Below are 20039 nucleotides of genomic sequence, written 5' to 3' on the forward strand. Positions count from 1 at the left end.
CTAGTCTGGAGCCTTACTACTTCAGGCCTCGGTTAATCCAATGGCCACTCTGTCTGCCTCCAGCCTTTCAGTTTTGTGCACCTTTTCAGAACAACCTTCATTAAACACTATTTTCTTATGTCATCCTGATAACCAAACAAAAATGTAAAACCACCAGTATCGTGTTGACATTTAATGCAGTTCCTCTAATGCCCCAGCTTCCTGAATATTTTCTAAGATTTTTTACCAGGCCAATACAATAAATTTTCCTATTAATAAGTCTGTACATGAATGTAAGTTTTCCGATTTGTTCTGATATTCTAGTCAATGAACTGCCTTTGAGATGCTTAGAACCATGTGGTCAAGGATGTAATACAGGTCAGCTCTCCCCTCAGACTTTTCTCTCAGTCAGTGGTAGTTTCAGTCTTCCAGTTATCCAGCCTTGAATCAATGCAATCAGTGTGGGCTCATATTTCACCCTATATCCCATATGTGGCCAGTTACCATTCCCTCTTAGTTGTTTAGTCTTAGTGCCTCTTAGACATTTCCCTTATATCTGTTTCTTTATGGGGCCCTGGTCACCTACCAGAGTTTAGCCCCGTATCTTCTCACAATAGCTTTCCTGCAATAATCTTCAAATTGTGTCTTTTGCCTCTAGACTTACAAGTGAGGTATTTGAGACTTCAGCTATGGTGATAGCATTTGAAGGGACCTACTATGTCTAGGTATCTGTATGTATTAGTCTTATAAAAACTCTACAAGGGAAATAAGAAAAACAAGCTCACTGAGTACTTTGTTCAAGATGATACAGCTAGTAAAGGACAGAGCCAGCAGGATTAAAACCTAGGCCTAAGTGGCCCATTTATAGGTAAGAAAAAGATAACAGACAAAATTTAGAAGTTCTACATTTGTCTAGAGAAATAAGGGGGGGGCCACTGCACTTAAGATAACAGGCAAGTTCTTTTAAGTAGGGACTTTTATTCCACTTACATTATTTATTTGAAGGGTTATTTTAATTGTGTACCATTATTTTATTTTTTTTTAAATATTTTATTTGACAGAGAGAAATCACAACCAGGCAGAGAGGCAGGCAGAGAGAGAGGAGGAAGCAGGCTCCCTGCCAAGCAGAGAGCCCGATGCGGAGCTCGATCCCAGGACCCCGGGATCATGACCTGAGCTGAAGGCAGAGGCTTTAACCCACTGAGCCACCCAGGCGCCCCGTGTACCATTATTTTAAGTACAATTACCATCCTGAATAAAGGTTCTGTTTGATATTTTTATAAAGTGATGACTCTGATTTTAGGAGATATTTGGATGGCTATTTAGTTACCTTCAAGGACTTGAGATTACTTGTGTGTTTCATGAGCCTGACATACATATGGACAGACATAGAGAAGGCTCAGTAAATGTTGGCGGGTTGAATGAAAGAATAATAATTAACATTTTCAAGTTTCACTGTATTTAATACACTCATTTAACAACGCCATAAGGTTGGTTGCATTACCATCTCCATTTTACAAATGATGAAACCAAGACACATAACTTGGTGAAGTTCACACAATCTATTATTGATGGACATGGATTACAAACAGAGATTGAGGCAACACACTCTTAAGCCCTTGCACTAAACCAAAGTAGCCTCCTGCTTCTTGGCTAATGGAAGACTTACTTTGAGGGTCATTCAGGTCCTTAGTAGAAGAATATATGCATTTTGATGCTTCACATTTTAAGACGTAGGGCAACTGTCCTTAGCCTTGTATCCTGGGACCCGTGGTCCATGGACAGGCCCTAGGGGACCATGTATCTCATGAAATTTGAGTAGAGTTTGTGTGTATGCATGACGACATTTTGATAAGCGCTATGGGCAAATACCCATAGCGCTTATCAAATTCTCAAAGAATTTTATAATAATCAAAAGATTAATAACCATGGGCATAGAGAAATATATGGGATTTTCCCGAGACAAAATTAAAATTATTAAACATTCAAAAATACTTATAGATTGGTTTATTTGAAGGATTGCCCACAGATTACATTTTATCTGTAAAGGAGATTGTTGTTAGTGGACTAGAAATTAATATTTATTAGGCACAACTAAATGCTAGGTATTTAACATTTACTCGCTTATCTTAATTCTTATATCATTACCAGACAGATATCATTTTACAAATGTATAAACTGAGGCTTAGAACGGTAAGAACATGCCCTATAACAACCTGATAAATGGTAGGACTAGGGTACCCCGACCTAACTTTGAAGCCGCTGCCTCCTCACCTCATGTTTAGACAAGTGCCAAGGGCACTCAGTGCAACCAGCCTTGCTGGGAGGCAGGTGTTTCAGTGGTTTCCTTGCAACGCTCCCTGGAAACAGCGCCTGAGTTATATGGCATCTTAGGGCCATTTTGAAGGACAGGAACTCAGCCTGGCTGAAGATCATGTCTTGTTCGCATCTCTACATTCTGTTCTCTGGGCCTCCCTTTTCCGCAAGCCCATCACAGCTGCAGTGGGATGGGTTTAGCTCCCAGACTGGAGGGCGTGTGGACCATTGCTCTGGCTGACTCGTCACAGCACACTTCAGGCTTCTGGTGGCCCTGGCCTCCTCTTCCCATCTCTGTTGTCCATTTGAACAAAGGAACAGTCCTCCTCCTACTGCAGCTGCAGTGGAGTTTGCAACACCCTTTAAACATAAATCAGGAACTGTAGTGGTTAGATTCCTGAGCTGCTATGCGATGTACTTCTCCTTGACCAGTGACTTTAATTCTACCACCTAGCTCGCCTGAAAAATCTTCCTATGCAAAACCACCTACTGGTCAAACACTGCGGATCACAGACAGGGCCTTTAAGAGCTTTTGAAAGCTTTTCTAGTTTCACAGAGTAGCTTAGGAAGGTTTTAGAGAAGTAGGTAGGGCCATCCTCTTGTAACACGTAAGGGGGAAAAGACTGCTGTCTTGGATAGGGTGTTTCTCCAGCTTAGGGGAGAAGTGGATCCCTCACCAGAGACTGGCTTATCTCCCAGAAATTCTCCCAGCCTCTGCTCCAAGAAACTGACCCTAGCAGTGCTGAATGTCAGTCATCTGGATTAGTATTATCTCATGACTATTCTCCTCCACTTAGTTGGAATAGACTACCTGGGGGCGGAGAGCGGGGATCAATGCAAAGAAGTTGTTATGGAGCCAGGATCACTGTGGTAGCAGAAGGAATTAGTGGGAATTTCTTCAAGTAGAAAATAATTCCTTATAACACTGAGAAAAATTGAAACAGAAACCTCATACTTTAACTACAAATGGATGCTTTGCTTTACAAAAGATAAATCCAGTTTTCGTTCAATTGTGAATTATCTAACATTTTAAATGATTCCATTGTTTTCCTAAGAGGAAAAAAAAAACCTTTCCATACAAAATTTCCAAAACCCATTTGTATTTTATTTCACTGTCAAAAATGTATATGGATTGGGGCACCTGGGTGGCTCGGTGGGTTAAGGCCTCTGTCTTCAGCTCAGGTCATGATCTCAGGGTCCTGGGATCGAGCGCCGCATCGGGCTCTCTGCTCAATGTGGAGCCTGCTTCCCTTCCTCTCTCTCTGCCTGCCTCTCTGCCTGCTTGTGATCTCTGTCTGTCAAGTAAATGAATAAAATCTTTAAAAAAAATGTATATGGATTGTACGATGTCCCTAAGGCTACCATAACAAAGTATTATACATTGAATGACTTAAAAAAAAACACAGAAATTCATTGTCTCTCAGTTCTAGAGGCTAGAAATACAATTATCTTTATAAGTGGGTCTGTGTGTTTGTTACTCTGAAATACTGCCTTCTAGCCTTTCAAAATCTTTTCAGATTTTGCTATCTTATTCTGTAATCAAGTGTATTCTTGATTATCTGATTTATCTTAATTAGTTGCTTTTTCATTTAAGTGCCTGTTTAAAGTACACAGCAGAATGAAAAGCTGTGATATGACAAGCCATATTACATTTCTATGATGATCTAAGACCTTGGATATGACTGCTCATAATGGTATGTCTTTCATTCCTTAGTGTTCATCAACGTCTGCTTTTCTGCTCTAGTTCTGTGGGATTTTTCCCTAGTTTTGCTCTCATCCCCCTTTGAACCTCATATCAAGGACCCGCTTAATAGACATACAGATCAAAGAGAGTAGAACTATTTTTAATAAGCAAAACCAACAACATAATTGTGGACAAGATCTTCTAGAAAGTTCATATCTATATACATCTCCCATGACTGGGTATGTGCATCTCCCACAGCTTAGTTGCAGTTTCCTACTCACGGAACAGACATCCCCCTTAATCAGTACTTATAAATATTGTACATTACCTATATTTTATTTTCTACATATTACAATTTCAACCAAGACATAATTGTCAAGCATGGGCAGTAGACATTACATTCGTGTACCAGTGACAATTGTGCTGGCCCAAATTTCCAGCAGCTTTGTTTTAATCTAAGAATATTATTTTCTTATATTTGAAAATAGAGTGTTATTTTCTTACATGACTAAAAAGACTTTACAGCTATTTATTTTAAATAAAGATGTTTATTTGGAGAATATTAGTAGCATGATAACCCGATCTCACCAAATATTCACAGTTCATCAGGTCAGGCAATAGAACAAGTCCGTGTGAGCTTCTTATAAAGAAATGGATGACCACCTCAGTAGCTGCCTCCATCTTCTATCCTATTACTGGATGATTCAGAATCCAAAATAAGAAGTTTAGGGACTTTTTCTCAAAAATAGAAATAAGGAAAATGTCTTAAGCAATGGTGTTGACCCTTTTCAAAAAGATCTATGAAACTTTAACTGCATATTTCAGTCTTGTCGAATCTTTTGTATTATTCTGATTGTCGATAAGAACCAGGGGGCTATGTTGATGATTCTTGATAATTTCAGCAACACTTCCAAAGTACTAGAGCAAGAAAACATAGATGAATTAAACATTGGAACTTATGTTAACTTCGAGCTCTGCTCCTCCAATCTTCTCCCACTTTCTCAAGTTAGTCAACATTACTAGGTCTCAGCTGACATTCTACCCAAAAAAGTCTAATTTAACAAAGACTGTAATGCTTCAGGTGACCAACTCGGGCCTTGCTTATGTTCAGTTACATTAAAAACACTGGCAGCCTCAATTAGTGTAACCACTTAGAGAAATTACTCCACTGAGTTATGATGTAATATTTAATAACTTTTTATTCAGTAACAAGTGTAAAACTGTCAGACACTAAATTTCTCTACGTTTTTTACAAAACATAGATTATCTGTTATGTTGTACAAGTCTTAGATGCAAGAAGTGATGTAATAAATTAATCCTAGAATTTAGTGTCAGAAAAGAGTTATTTCCCAGAGTAATTGATGCTTGTTTTGTTTTTGTTTTCCTTTTTGAATAAATAAAGCTTTATAAATTCTCATATTTTCATTTTTGCTCTAGTTCCCAGAGCTAATTATTAATTAGTTTAGAGTTAATTAATAATGGAATCCATCCTGGGCTCTTACCATACGTATTTATTTTCCTGTATGCTAATTCCTATTGTTTATGGATTTTAATTTAAAGTTATCACAAATATTCTCCTGAATTATCAAAATTTTAAATGAAAGAGAAAATAAGTATAACACAATATAACACAGGAAAGGAAATGAAATGCATTGATTATACGAAAGTGCTATAAGCTCACAATCATAAATAAATACATTTAGAGTCATTTTTTAAAAAAGCAGTAATTGTTTTGCAACACTGCCATAAATTTAGCAATTATCAACAACTGATTTATTCTTTTAATTTTTCATATAAAGACAAACATTTAGAATAAAAGTTTTTAAAGCCTTTTAATTAATTATTTGGATAGCTTCCAAATATCCATATACTAAATAAAGTATTCAGAATACTGGTCAACTTTTTCAAATGAAATGCCAGTTGTCTTTTAGATAATTGACTATCTGAAGGTTAGGGAGGAGAGATGAAAGACAGGGACCTTCACATATCTTTACTCTTTATTTCTGAACTTGCTCTTCAATCATTCAGCCCTTTAGCAATTGCCAATGAAATTCTTTCATGATATTCATAAAGACATTCATCCTGTTTGCTTGGAATAGCATGTTGTTAAACTGAATGCAGTTGGAAGTTAAATTGATGGATTGAAGAACCAGGAAATGAAATACCATGGCCCCTTTGAAGTGGATTCCAAGCAAAAAAGTGTTTTCTGAACCCAGGAAACACAGTAGAGAGTTGCTATACTTACACAAACAAACATCTTATTCTGTCATTCCAGTCCCTGGATATTTTTGAGTATTTCTTTGTTGGAGTGTTTGTGGATTTAAATGTTTGAATAGGGAGTTGAGTTGAGTTGAAATATGTGAAACAGGAAGCAGAATTGAGGCATACTGAATGTGGAATTGAGCACAGTTGTAGTTTCCTTAGTGCTTTTAAAAAAAAAAATGTCTACAGTAATTCATTGTGTTTGAGATATTCATATGGACAGAAAAACAACCTGATCGTGATAACTCAAAATATTATGGTCCATAAAATAAACAGATATCAAAGCTATAAAATTCCTAAATATCGTATCTGCATAATGCCAAAACAACTGCATAAAATAGTTCAACAGTTAATCAATTGGTTTCTTTTTCTACCCATATACACCCAAACACAAATACAGGCAAACAGACTTTTCATAATATCAACATTGTTGATATCATGTAACCCAAGCTTTCATTTTCCACTCAGATATTCACTGTATGGGAAAAATAACCTTTTTATTATAGATAAGTAAAAGTTTTAATGGACTCTGTTTGCACTTCCAGATACCATTATAGCATTTGTTTTGGTATCTATAGGCTGGATATGTAGGAAGTAGGGTGAAGTTCTGTTCTATTCATCCAATGGTAGAGATGAAGACTCTTTACGCCAAGAGGAATCCCTTTTTACCAGAGTTTCCTTAGCAGGACAAAAGAGTCCAGAATCCCTATGGCAGCTCAAAATTTATGAGAATTTCAGAACTTCTAAATAGGACAGCTCCTTCTCCCACCCTTAAGCTTCTTCTAGAAGTACTGGACCCCTTCCTGGGGAAGCTTAGAATGAAACCATCCATCCAAAGTCACTCTGTCCTACAAGGATCACCACTATTTATTATACTGACTACTACTGAAGAGCATTTATTTTAAAAGATTTGTCAGATGAAGGTTTCAGTGAGAATGAAGGCTTTTGTGAGCATGGAAAAGCAGACAATTCTGTTTAAGTTTAACTGGTGTTAAATGATAATGCAATCTATATTTTAAAACCTAAGTTTGGTCTTGATCTGTGTTTTGTGTTTTCAGATTCAAGAGTTTTGCATTTTCTAATTATCTTAGACTTTATTAAAAGCAAAATAAAACCCCAAACTCTAAAACTCCTGGAAGAAAACAGGGGAAAATCTTTGTGAGATTATTTGGCAATGATTTCTTGGGTATGACACCAAAAGCACAGGCAACAAAAACAAAGATAGGTAAATTGGACTACATTAAACTTAAAAACCTCTGTTCATCAAAGGTCACAATTAACAGAATGAAAAGTCAGTCTATGGAATGGGGGAAAACATTTGCAAATCATCTATCTGATAATGGATTAGTATCTAGAATGTATAAAGAACTCCTACAACACAAAACCAAAAGATCAAATAACCCAATGTAAAAATGGGCCAAGAAGTCAAATAGACATTTCTCCCGAGATGATATACAAATGCCAACAAACATTTGAAAAGATGGTCAAAGTCACTAATCATCAGAGAAATGCAAATCAAAACTACAATGAAATATCTCCTTTTACTGATTAGGTTAGCTACTATTTAAAAATCCCAGAAAATAACAAGTGTTGGTGGGCGTGTGGAAAAGTTCGAACCCTTCTGCACTGTTGGTAGGATTGTAAAATGGGGCAATCATTATGGAAAATAATATGACAGTTCCTCAAAATTTTAAGATAGAACTATCATATGATCTAGCAATCCCACTTCTGGATATATACCCAGAAGAACTGAAAGCAAGGGTCTCAAAGGAACATCTGCACACCTGTGAGCAGAGCAACACTATTTACAACAGTCATCAACAATAGCCAAATGTCTATCAACAGATGAATGTACAAAACAGAATGTGGTGTACAGTACAATGCATGCTATGAAGCCTCAAAAAGGAAAGAAATCCTGTCACATACTACACAATATGGATGAGCCTTGAGGATATAATGCTTCAGGGAATAAGTCAGTCACAAAAGGACAAGCATGGTATGATGCCATTTATATGAGATATCTAAAGTAGTGAAATTCATAGAAATAGAAAGTAAAATGGTGATTACCAGGGACTGGGAGAGAGTGGAAAAAGGGAGCTGTTTTCAATGAGTATAGAATTTCAGATATGCAAGATGAAAAGTTCTGGAGATCTGTTTTACAGTGCTGTAAAAAAAAATTAAGTGTAGGGCACCTGGGTGGCTCAGTGAGTTAAAGCCTCTGCCTTCGGCTCAGGTCGTGATCCCAGGGTCCTGGGATCGAGCCCCTCATCGGGCTCTCTGCTGAGCAGAGAGCCTGCTTCCCTTCCTCTCTCTCTCTGCCTGCCTCTCTGCCTACTTGTGATCTCTGCCTGTCAAATAAATAAATAAAAATCTTTAAAAAAAATTAAGTGTATAGTTTAAATACTAAACTATACACTTAAAATGGTTAATATGGTAAGTTTTAAGATATGAGGTTTTTTTTTAACCACAATTTAAAAAAGCAAAATGGAAAATACACTCATTGACAGAGACCTTACCAGTTTGTTTTACAAATGCAATTCTCCTGCCTGTAATCACTCAAACAAATTCCTTCACTTAATAAGAACTAACCAAGTATCCACTGAAGGCAGCTCTTCTGCTATGCTTCTGGAAATACAGAGATGAACAAGACCTAGTCTAGTCCCTGGTCTGATCTAGTGGACAGGACAAACACTTCAGCAATTACAATATTTTGTAATAATTCAAACGCTTTCTAACAAGTGCTGGGTTTGGAATGAGTATAATTCTTTCTGAAAGAGTATTGAAAATAAACATTAACTTGAATTTTTTAAATGCTATTTTCTCTGCTTAGATTTTTCTTTCCACTTTTCTCATTCTCGTCTTTAATTTTCATTCTACCTATTCAAACTCAATCTATCTTTCAAGGCCAGAACAAGTTTCACTCCCTTTCCAACCACTTATGGATTGTTCCAGCCCATATTTCAGGGCTTTCTTATATTAAAAAAAAAGCTGGCTAAACAGAGATATGGTAAGTATTGAGTTTGGTCCAGATTAAAGAGGAGTTGGACTTCATATTTGGTTAGTATTCAAGACCTTCTATGATGCTTTTCTCTTGCTATAGGTCCAAAAAGCTCATTCTGGTCCGAGGGCTATAGTCTAATTTTAAAGACAAGTTTCTGCACCTCCTCTGATCCTTCCCTGGTCATCTATTGATACTTGAGTTGAGATCCTAGTTCTTGACTTAGGAGCTCCAGACACTGTGATTCTACTTGACACTTAAACTTTGATTTCTATGTTTCGCTGAACCAAAATGCCAAATCAGAGTACAGTGAGTCAGGATAAAGGCCACTAAGACACAGCCTTTATGTCATACAAGTCTTTCTTCCTTTCTGTTTTTTCATAGAATATGCTGCCCGAACACAGTATTTTATCTTGTACTCTTTTCTTTTCATGACATGTATGCATGCTTTGCACCAAATACTCTTGTATCATTTCTCCTCATCTCTAGCACCTAAATATGCTATGATACCATTGTGCTCAATACATAGTTACAGAGTTGGATTAAAAGAGAAGTTACTGACCTCTTCACCATTTTTCTTTCTGCCCAAAGCATACTGCTTTGTTGCTTCAATAAACCGCACAGGGATATTATATACTCGCTTATTAAAGAATACAACTAGTGTATATGGCTGTTTGGAATCATGGCCAGAGCTCTTCCGAATAAGAAATGATCCATCCTGTTTATTAAAAGAAAAACACAATTATGGTGAGTATTACTTAGGTTTTCACACGTTATAAATTAGTTTATACCTATATTATATTCAAAAGATAATTACTGAGCTATGTGATTTTTATTATAGATTACAGTTTATTATTTTCAAAGAAAATACTTCAGTAAAATATATACTCTTAGAAAATCCTGAGTGAAGTCAATGCTCACTTTTTGATGCATGAAATAAGATGCTATGTTTATATATTTAGAAATGTGTGAAGGGACACAGTAAGATTAAATATAGAGAGCATTCCTGAACTAGGAACCATGTCTACAAGTAATCTATGAATAAAAAAATACATATATCAAAATGAAACAAATTCCATTCAAAAGTACTATGAGAAGAAAGCTGAAACTGGAAATCAAAACATTTCAGCTGGTGAAAATTCTCTTCCTTAAAACTTACATTGAAGCAGAAAAAACCTGTAATACAATATACCAATTTAAATAAATAGTTTATAAAATATTCTAGAGGTGCCTAGCTGGCTCAGTCAGAAGAGCATGTGACTCTTGATCTTGGGGTCATGAGTTTGAGCCTCATGTTGGGTGTAGAGATTACTTAAAATGAGTAAATGATTTAAAAACTTAAAAAATAAATTAAATGTTCTAGAACCAGAAATCCAAAACTGAACAAAAAATGGACAAAAAGCAGAAAGAAGAAATGCAACAAGAGTTGATCAAACTCAAGAAGGAAATTGAAGAGAAAGGCAAACCTATCAGAAATGAAGAAATTACAAGATGCCCAAGGGACAGTATCTTTAAATGAAGATATGATAAATGATTGAAGCAAGGCATGGAAGCAACCCAGACAGGAGGGAAAAAGAGGAAATTTTTTTAAAAATACAATAAAGTCAGAGTGGTTGGAATGAAAGAAAAATAAAAAAGATCCAAAATGCATGTAATTTAAGTCCTTAAGGAAGAGAAATAAAATAATAGAACAGAATTATTTTTGTAAAAGATTTTATTTATTTATTTGATACACAGAGAGAGATCACAAGTAGGCAGAGAGCCATGCAGAGAGAGAGGGGGAAACAGGTTCCCTGCTGAGCCCAGAGCCCAACACAGATCTCGATGCCAGGACCCTGAGACCATGACCTGAGCTGAAGGCAGAGGCTTAACCCTCTGAGCCACCCAGATGCCCCAGAATTACTTTTTAAGACTGAATTTAAGAAAATGTTCTGGAAATAAGAGAAAACTTAAGTCTACATATTGAAAGGGGTTCCATCTATCTGAAAAGATTGACTTGCAAGTCAAGTCAGAGACACATTCTGGAAAATGATTAGAATTTAAAAACCAAAGGCCTGCAGAGCCTTCTGATTAAAATATGAAATTATACATGAGGTCAAGAAAATAACATTTGCATCAGACTTTTCAAAAGTATCCTATAAAACAAGGCAACCTAGTGGAGCAACACTTTTAAAAACTCAAGACAAGGATTTTATAAGCAGCCTAAATATCCTCTACGTTATCAGATTATGAACAGCTTTGAATGTGCAAAAACTCAGGGAATAATGTAAATATAGTCCTTCCTGAGAATCTATTATAAGGTGAGCTTTGTCAAACATAATAAGGTAACTGGGGAAGCCAGCAAAAGGATTGATGGGAAAGTATTTAATATATTTAATTGCAGAGCTAGGACTAAAGCAAAGGTAGCAAAAACCAGTATGTAAATGTTATATATTCCGACAAAGGAAAGTGCAAGTAAAGAAAAATGGAAGGAGGAAAGAGAAAGAAAGGGAGATGGCATTTTAACTTTGACTTTTCCAAACTGCTCCTAGTGTTCCTACATGATTAGGCTTGGCCTCTCCAAAAATTTACTTCCAGGTACTTTTTGCCATCTTGACCTTGATCTTTTAACCCATGCATTGATCCAAAATAGCCTGTTACTTCTCACTCCTGAATGGATCTCATGTAGCACCAAGCTTTACAGAGAGCTCCCTGGGGAGCCTTCTTCTCCCACTGATTGGAGAACAGAGGAGCCTATGGATCCTGGCAAAGAAAGGACAAGTAGAAATGAGACCGAAGAACAAAGAGGGAGATGCTTGAGAGAGAGGAGAGGAGAGCAATTGTTATTGAATAAGTAAATTTTAAAAATCCCTGCATCCACAATGGTTGCAATTCTTTAGTTAGCAAATTATTGGGATGACAGCTGTGCCTATTACAGGCTAAGAGTAGAATATGGGACTTAAAAATGGTCAAACCTTGTTTGATCTGTACAATGCCTCTTCTGCAGACTTCCGATCACAGGCACCAGCATACCATGGCTTGCAGTGAATGTCCGCTTCCTGCGAAATGGAGGGCATTGCTAAGCATGAGATGTGCCTTCAGTAACATGGTACCTTCTGTGCACTGAAAACAAAGTCCTATTTTGCATTACCAAGACAGACCTAACTATATTTGGACTAGCAATTTGAAAATGAGTTTTCTGCTTCCTTTGATCAACCACAGGATTATATAATTGACTTTTTTCTCATCTGGCCTTAGCTGCTAACCTTAGTACTTGAGCATTGTTATCAATCAACCAATCAATCAATCCTGCTAGATTCCTGAGTCATTTACATCTTTCCCCTAAATAAGCAATACGCTCCCTGTCTATCGGCCAGCTGTTGCTTTGTGGAGTGCTTTCTAATTTCTGAAGTGTTTTCATCAAATATATCTTACCGGATTCTTTTAACTACTCTGAAGGCAAGAAGGATACATACACTTACCCTTTCTACAGTTGAGAAAGCTTAGAGAGACTTGCCCAAGGGCACCCAGAGTTCTGTCTCTGTCTTTTTAAAACTGTGCTTCTTTATGTGCTTTAATATCATATGCCTCCACAGATCTATTCTGAGAAAATTACACAGTTTAAATAGAATCTACGTGAGCCGAAGAACAATAAAAACAACACACTTCTTTGCTAGTTTTGAAGAGGCACAAACTGTTCCTTAGGGCATCCAGAATACAAATTGGAATACATGGTGCAGGGTCCTAATCCCTGAAAGCAAAATGCATTCTGTAGCCATCAGCGAATGACAACTCACAAGTTGACTTAAAACATAGTCTGTCCTCAAGCTTCACCCCAAACTGCTCATCAGAAGGTATCAGAAGACACTCCCTTTCCTGCAGTTTAATGATAACAATAAGAGTTCATTCATACCTGCTCTGACAAATGGGGGTTAGATGAAAGTAGGCCATCCACAGTTGAGCTTCCCCCTTCTGGAAATCCTGTAAGGGATTTGAAAAATCAGTGGGTCTTCACTGTATCTTGAGCAGTTGGTATGCCTATACTTTAACACTGTGCTTGGTGCTGCAGGGGACACATGCACTGAAAAATCACACACACACACACACACACACCCCAAAAATCCCTAATAGCAGTGGTTCTCAAAGAATGGTCTGGGGTCCCCAGAACCCCTGGGATTCTTCCAGGGAGGTTGTGAGGTCTTTTCCAAATCCGTATCTCTGTGAAGCCCCATTTTCTTCCTATACTTCAACCATGAAGACATTGCAACAGCTTGAATACAGAAATAGATACGAGAATCCATCCATCTCTGTTACTCTAGATATTAAAGAGATTTTAAAAATGTAAGACAAGGCCACTCTTCCCAATAGAGTGTTTTTGTTTGGAAAATACAGTCATTTTCATAAAAAATACATTATTTATGTTAACATGTAATGAGTTCAATTCAATGAAAAAATAAAGGTTTTAATAAAAAATGGATTAATAAATATGTTTAATTGCCTGCTTTAATTAATACATTAAATATTAATAGAAACAAGTGAACCAAAGTTCTTTGGGTCTGCAATGATTTTAAGAGTGTTAACATGGTCCTGAGACCAAAACATTTAAGAACTGCTGCCTTATGGCATAAACTTCCTCAAGGAGTTTAGAGTCTGTAAGTGGAGCCTGTCACATGAAATAGAGAAAATAGTTGACTGCATTCATTCATTCATTCATCATTGCATGCCTGCCATGGATCAAAACACTAGGGACAGATATAGCAGTCACAGAACAGCAAAATGCCCTGCCCTCCTGGAGTTTAAATTTTAATGGAGTGAGATAGACAATAAAGACATAATTAAATATATATACAATATTACAGAGTTGAAAGTACTGGAGAAAAATAAGAGGGAAGGGACTGGGGACTAGCCTTGGACAAGCAGTATGTTTAAATAGGCTGGTCAGGAAGGCCTTACTGAGGTGGCACTCGGTTAAAATCTGTTAAAATCTACAGGAAGGGAGGGAGGGGCCATGTGGCTATCTCAGGAAAGAATGTTCCAGGTCAGAGGAATAGCAACACGCAAGGGCCTAGAATATCTGAGGGATAGACAGGGGGTCACTGTGCTTGGACTGTGGAGGGAAAAGTAGAGAACAAGGGATGGAGTCAGCCAGCAGGTAAGGAAGGCGCCCGATGTGTAGGACCTGTGGACTCCTTAGCATGACTTGAGCACTGACTTAAATAGCTATCATTTACTCATAAATAGCTATCACTGACTTCTATATTCAAAGCACTGTACCAGGTACTTAATCTTCTTATTTTGAAAACAGTCGTACTGCTTTTATTAAAAAAAATTAAATGTTAAAGATGTTAAAGATGACCAGAATGAACAGTGAAATATTCAATCAATACTAAAATAGATGAAAGTAAAAATTATCTCAGATTTATTTACTTTTGAAAATAACCATGAAATCAATATTCCTGGCTCCATTTAACAAAAGAGGAAACAAACCAGAGAGGAACGAGCAACCTCCAGCTGGACATGTTGCTCAGACACACGAATCCAGCCTTACCCACCACCCGATAGTGCTTTCCGTGGCTTCACTGTACTTACTTGGCAAGGGTACGGGTTTGTGATGGATTTGTCTGAAAGGAACAATTTCAGATTAGTTAAAGAGCAAAGCACAAGATGAGTAAGTGTGACGCTTTGCTTGCATTGAAGATTCTTGGAGCAGAGGCATCACAAAGGAGTGAACATAAATGACCAATAAAACATCTAAAGATAGGAAAAGGCATCAAAACCTTCAAAGTAAGTAAAACTGTCCCCTTTGGTTTTATAAAAGGAAGAGACTTGATTAAACTGTTGGATTTTAGTTAAGGCCAATAATTAACTCAAATATTAGGTCTAAGCAGTTCTTTCGAAGTGTCTAAGTAGTTCCTTTAAAGTTTTTTTCCTATTTGACACTTTTTAAAATTTAATGAGCACTGGGCGTATACACAACTGATGAGTCACTGACCTCTGATACTAATAACACTGATACTAATAATATACTATATGTTAATTAATTGAATGTAAATTAAGTTAAAATTTTAAATATGCAATTGCAATGCAGTAAAATGTCAGATCTTTACCAAGCCCCACAAGCAAACGTCACTATACAGTGCGACAACACAGGTGTTAGGGAAGCTTATTTTTAAAGGAAAGGATTCTTACTTCTGGGGAGGAGGAAACATTGATGACTGCATATTTTCTTGTCTGTGACTAGATGTTCGATGGCGTTCAGCAGGTATAGGCCTTTCTGCATTAAGAAAATTCTCGTATTAGGCTAGATTGAAATGTTTGTCTCCATGTCCAAACCCAGCAACATCAACTTAGACGAACCAGATTTGGTCTGCTGTCTTCCCATGAACATGTCTCTCACCAGGACGCCTTCTGTTTATGCACCTGTCTGTCTGGTGATGGGTTTGCATGATTAGGACGAGGACTCTTACCCAGCAGTGTTACAAACACACCTTCCCCTTCTCTGGCAATATCCATGGGAACTGAGCCTACGGGCGGACCTTTAAGTGTGTGAGTATAGGCGGCGGCCAAAGATGAACCAGTTCAAACCATGCCAATGTTCCCCCCGACAGGTGTTACAACATCCCAGCAATTTTTACTGATAAGAGGCAAAATAATCAGTTTGCAATCAGAGTTTGCAAATAATCTACTCATTTTGAAAAATTACAGTCTTCCATTACAGGAACCCAAAAGGAATAAATGTAGTATGAATTCAAAGATTCAAAGAAATGGTAAGATAGACTTCGGGGTTTCTTGTAATGCAGAGATATTCAGAAGCCTTGCATCCCTGAAGGATGTTTTAAGTCTATGACAAGTTACTTTGAGCAGCCATGTGAGATTTTTTGTTTATGACTTTACAGCTTGGTAATTTCAGAAGGAGAAACCGTAAACACACTTGGTTCCCACAGCCTGCTGAGATTTGATCACCCTGCTTTGCTTCTCCAGTCCTGGAGGCTTCTTCCTCCCCTCCTTCCTTGTCCCTTCCTTCCTTCTGTCCATCCATCCTTCCATCCTTCTCTCCTTCCCTCCTTCCTAGGTGAGAAGAGTCTGCTTACCCACACTGGGTTTGGATGATGGTTGCCTCTGTTCTTGAGACAAGTCACAAAACAGATGGAATGCCAAGCTCTTGCCCTAGGAGCCCTTTGGCAACAAAGACACCCGAGCTGCATGGGGCATGCCAGGAGCTCATTTCTCTGCTGGTTTTCAAAGGCCCCGGAAGCCAATAGAATCTGCACAGGGTTGAGCTTACTTCCTACAGACACTCACTCTAAGACTCCACTATTACTTGAGCTCCACGCTCAGCAGGCATGGGAGACTCTAAGGAATGGAACGACAGCAAGGCAGAAGCCTCAAAGGATAGGCAGAAGAAAGGAAGGAAGACAGCAGAAAGGGGGGGATACCTTAGAAATATCCTGGAGGAAAAAAGATGGGGGAAACAGATGTAAAAAAATCCCCCAAGTGGAGCAGTTAAAGCAGACAGGCGAGTTGTAGGACACATTCAGGAGATGTCCGCCATCCATCATCAGAGAAACCAGGACATTTTATGGAGATGTGCCCACGTAAACTCAGGAAATGGGGAGAACACTCACTCGGCTTTAACACTGGGTAGTTTCAGTTGTGAATTAGATGGGTTCAGGACTCACTTCTACATAGTGTTTTAAGTGTTGAAAATATGGGTAATTCTTACTTCTTTCTGTTTTTTCTTCCCCTTGAGTATTTTTCAAATACAAGTATTTTTTTTTAATATGGGAAAATTCTAATTAAAAGTATATGTAAGATTTTTAGGCTATGATAGGACAAAGGAAAACATCTGAAGGTGTACTAAAACATATATTTGAATTCGGAAATCATTATTTCTAAAAACTTAACAAAAGAACTTCTTCAAATAAATTTTTAAAAATTTTATTACCTTAACTAAGCTATTAGTTCTAAGATAATGTGTATAGCTCTGAATAAGGCTTCATATCTATGGCCACGGCACTGTTTCTGGAAAGTTGTATGTCTACAAACAGGCTGGTTTGGGGCATGTAGACTAGAGATTTGCCCCACAGACACTGGGCTGAAAGCTCATGTCCTTACTACTCATTGCAAGGTAAAGGCCACTTTGTTTAGAAAACTGAGTTTCATACATACAATTGCCTTATAAATAGTGAAAACAATCTACAGATACACTTATGCACAAATCCTTAATTCAAATAACTTTAAGAGAACATACTCATCCTTCAGGATAGTACAGATTTACCTTCACAAACACTTGAGACATTCTGTGGAGAGGCAACTGGAATCTATTTAAAAAAAAAAAAAAAGGCAAGGATATTCCATACAGTGGAAAGTGGAAATGAATGTCAAAGCACTATTAATAAGATAAATATTTAGGAGGATATTCCTTTGATGCATAGCTATTCTTTCAATCACAAGAACAACAACAACAACAAAACCCACACAGTGCTCAGCCCAACCTTTGCATTATGTGAGAGTGGACTAGAAGTAGGTCATGGAAGGATCAGTGTCATCCTGGTGTAGGGACTTCCCTGCTCTGTCAATGGGGTTGATGGGAACCGTGGCCCGCGGTAGACGCTGGCCTGTCGGTCTTGCACTTTGGTCTTCAGGCTGCCCCTTGGTGCTTGCTAAGTGACTGCAGATGTCAGGGTAGGGGGTAGGTACTAGGTCAAGGTGGGCTTCCTCAAACAGTGGGCTGGCCCAGGTTCCCCGCACTCCAGCCAGAATCTGAGTTTAGCAGGCCTATGTGCGCCTGATACACCATTAGCTCCCAGGCCAGCAGATGGAAAGCAGGCAGGCACCGTTAGCTCCCAGGCCGGCAGATGGAAAGCAGGGAAGGCAGATGTCAGGGGAGGCAGGGAGCCTGGCTTCCACCCTGGATCTGCAGCTCACACTCAGCGAAGCCACGCTGGGTCAAGTGAGGATGAGCGCCCCCCATGCAGCATCTTCCCCGGCTAACCAAGAATGCAGAATTTCTCTCGGACTGTCTGGGCGGCAACTTCAGTTGCTAGAATTGCTGCGTTCACCTTAGCTGGAAGCACTGTCAACTTTAAATAAGGGAATAAGCATCGGCATTGCAGGAAATATAAAACACATTTAAATGCAAAATGAACTTACGGTCTTCAGCGGTGTAGCTGGTTTTTTCCTGGGGGGACAAAAAGATGGGCTTTGTTAAAACATAATAGAGATAAAGCGGAGCTGACTACATAACATTTGACTCTTGAATTTAAAGCAGTGTCATGAACATGGTACAAGGGTGTTGGAAGACTGTCCTTGAAGGGCAGAGGGGGAGGGAAACAGGATCTAGCCATGATCCTCCTAGCTGCAGATAGGGTCCACTGGCAGACGGCAAGGAGGTAACTGGGGTAAACAGGAGTGAGACTTGTCAGGGAGCCAGAAAACTGAATTCTTCTTCCAGTTTTGCTGCTGATTACTCTGTGACCTCAGGCCTCTTTCACCAAGGAAGCTTGTTGGAGCTTTAAGTTTCCTTGTCTATAAAATGAAGACTAGCATCAGTATTCTCAAAGGCGTATGCAGAGCCCTCCAGTCTCCAGCAGGACCCTCGGGCTAATGCCTGGGGCCGTGGGTGGAGACAGAGGACAGCCCCTGCAGGGGAGGCTGTCCCCAGCGCCCTTCCTGCCGACTGTTGTCCTGCCTCAAGTGACTATTCTCTACTAGATATCTGCCCAGGGTCTCACCCGGAACAGAGAAATCCAAGGCCAACACAAGTGTGAAAACCACTGGGATCTGTGGTCCCAAAGGGGTTTTCTGAGCTAACTTCTGGTTTGTCTTGGCTCTGATAGAGACTGTAATCTAATATTTTAATGGTGTATGCTTTCTCCTCCGTATTTTTTTAAAGACTCTCACCTTCTCTCTCACTTGCTTTGTTGTTGGCTGAGAGCTGGAAGACTAGGGGAAGAACACTAATAATTCCTAAGTGCCTGGCACTGGGTTAGGCTTTTCATCTGTTATGTAAACCTCACAGTGACCTCTAAAAATGGATATTATTGTTATGTTTCAGAGATTCAGGAATTGAGGCTCAGAGAGATTAAGTAACTTGCCCAAAGTGATAAAACTGAGCCAACAAGAACTTTTGGTTAATAAATCCTTGAACTTAGAATGTCTTTGCTTTGGGCTGTCTGGATGGCTTAGCTGGCTAAGCGTCCAACTTTAGCTTTTGGCTCAGGTCGTGATCTCAGAGTTGTGATCTTGGTGGTGATCTCAGGGTTGTGAGATCAAGTCCTGCCTCGGGCTCTAAGCCCAGTGCGGAGTCTGCTTAAGTTTCTCTCTTTCTCTGTCCCGCCTCATGACACACTCTCTCTCTCTAAAATAAATCAATAAACCTTTCAAAAATGTCTTTGCTTTATGCAGAAGCAGAATTAAGGATAATAATCATGCAGGCCGGCTTTGCACATATTTAAGTGTGCTTTTAAAATATCTTATTGAATCCATATAAAATTATGGGTCACTGTTTGTGATATTAACTTATTGCATCGCCTAACAGTTTCCAAAGCTCTTTTAAATTCAATAAGAAAGAACAGTTCTCTTATTTCACCTTGGAAAGGAAGCTCGGCTGTGTGGCTTGGATCAAACCAACGGGTGCATGTTGTGGGTGTATGTGTGTTTGTTTACAGATCATTAACTACTGGAAAGAGAAGTGGAGGAGGAGAAAGTAAAGATGAAACCTGCTTGTGGGCCTCAAAATTATTCAAGTGCTGGAGCTTCTGCGCGACGGAACTTAAGATTTAAGTAACGATTTAGGGGAGGAAAGACTGCTAGTCTTAA

The 20039-nt window shown here is 38.5% G+C and overlaps 1 protein-coding gene across 4 annotated transcripts in view; it reads right to left on the reverse strand.

Annotated features, from left to right (window-relative positions):
- Window positions 1–4123: 4123 nt before the first annotated feature.
- The window catches only part of BLNK (B cell linker), a 76067-nt gene continuing 60151 nt past the window's right edge, over window positions 4124–20039 (reverse strand). For all 4 annotated transcript variants that reach the window (XM_046026986.1, XM_046026988.1, XM_046026987.1 and 1 more), the window contains 8 exons: window positions 18372–18399; window positions 17497–17539; window positions 15408–15492; window positions 14808–14839; window positions 13132–13199; window positions 12194–12277; window positions 9802–9957; window positions 4124–4897 (listed from right to left, as the gene is read on the reverse strand). In XM_046026986.1, coding sequence (XP_045882942.1) covers window positions 4778–4897; window positions 9802–9957; window positions 12194–12277; window positions 13132–13199; window positions 14808–14839; window positions 15408–15492; window positions 17497–17539; window positions 18372–18399 — 616 coding nt within the window. In that variant the 3' untranslated portion in view covers window positions 4124–4777. The remainder of the gene's footprint in view (window positions 4898–9801; window positions 9958–12193; window positions 12278–13131; window positions 13200–14807; window positions 14840–15407; window positions 15493–17496; window positions 17540–18371; window positions 18400–20039) is intronic.

Source organism: Meles meles, chromosome 13, assembly GCF_922984935.1.
Source record: "Meles meles chromosome 13, mMelMel3.1 paternal haplotype, whole genome shotgun sequence".
NCBI classification, from domain to species: domain Eukaryota; kingdom Metazoa; phylum Chordata; class Mammalia; order Carnivora; family Mustelidae; genus Meles; species Meles meles.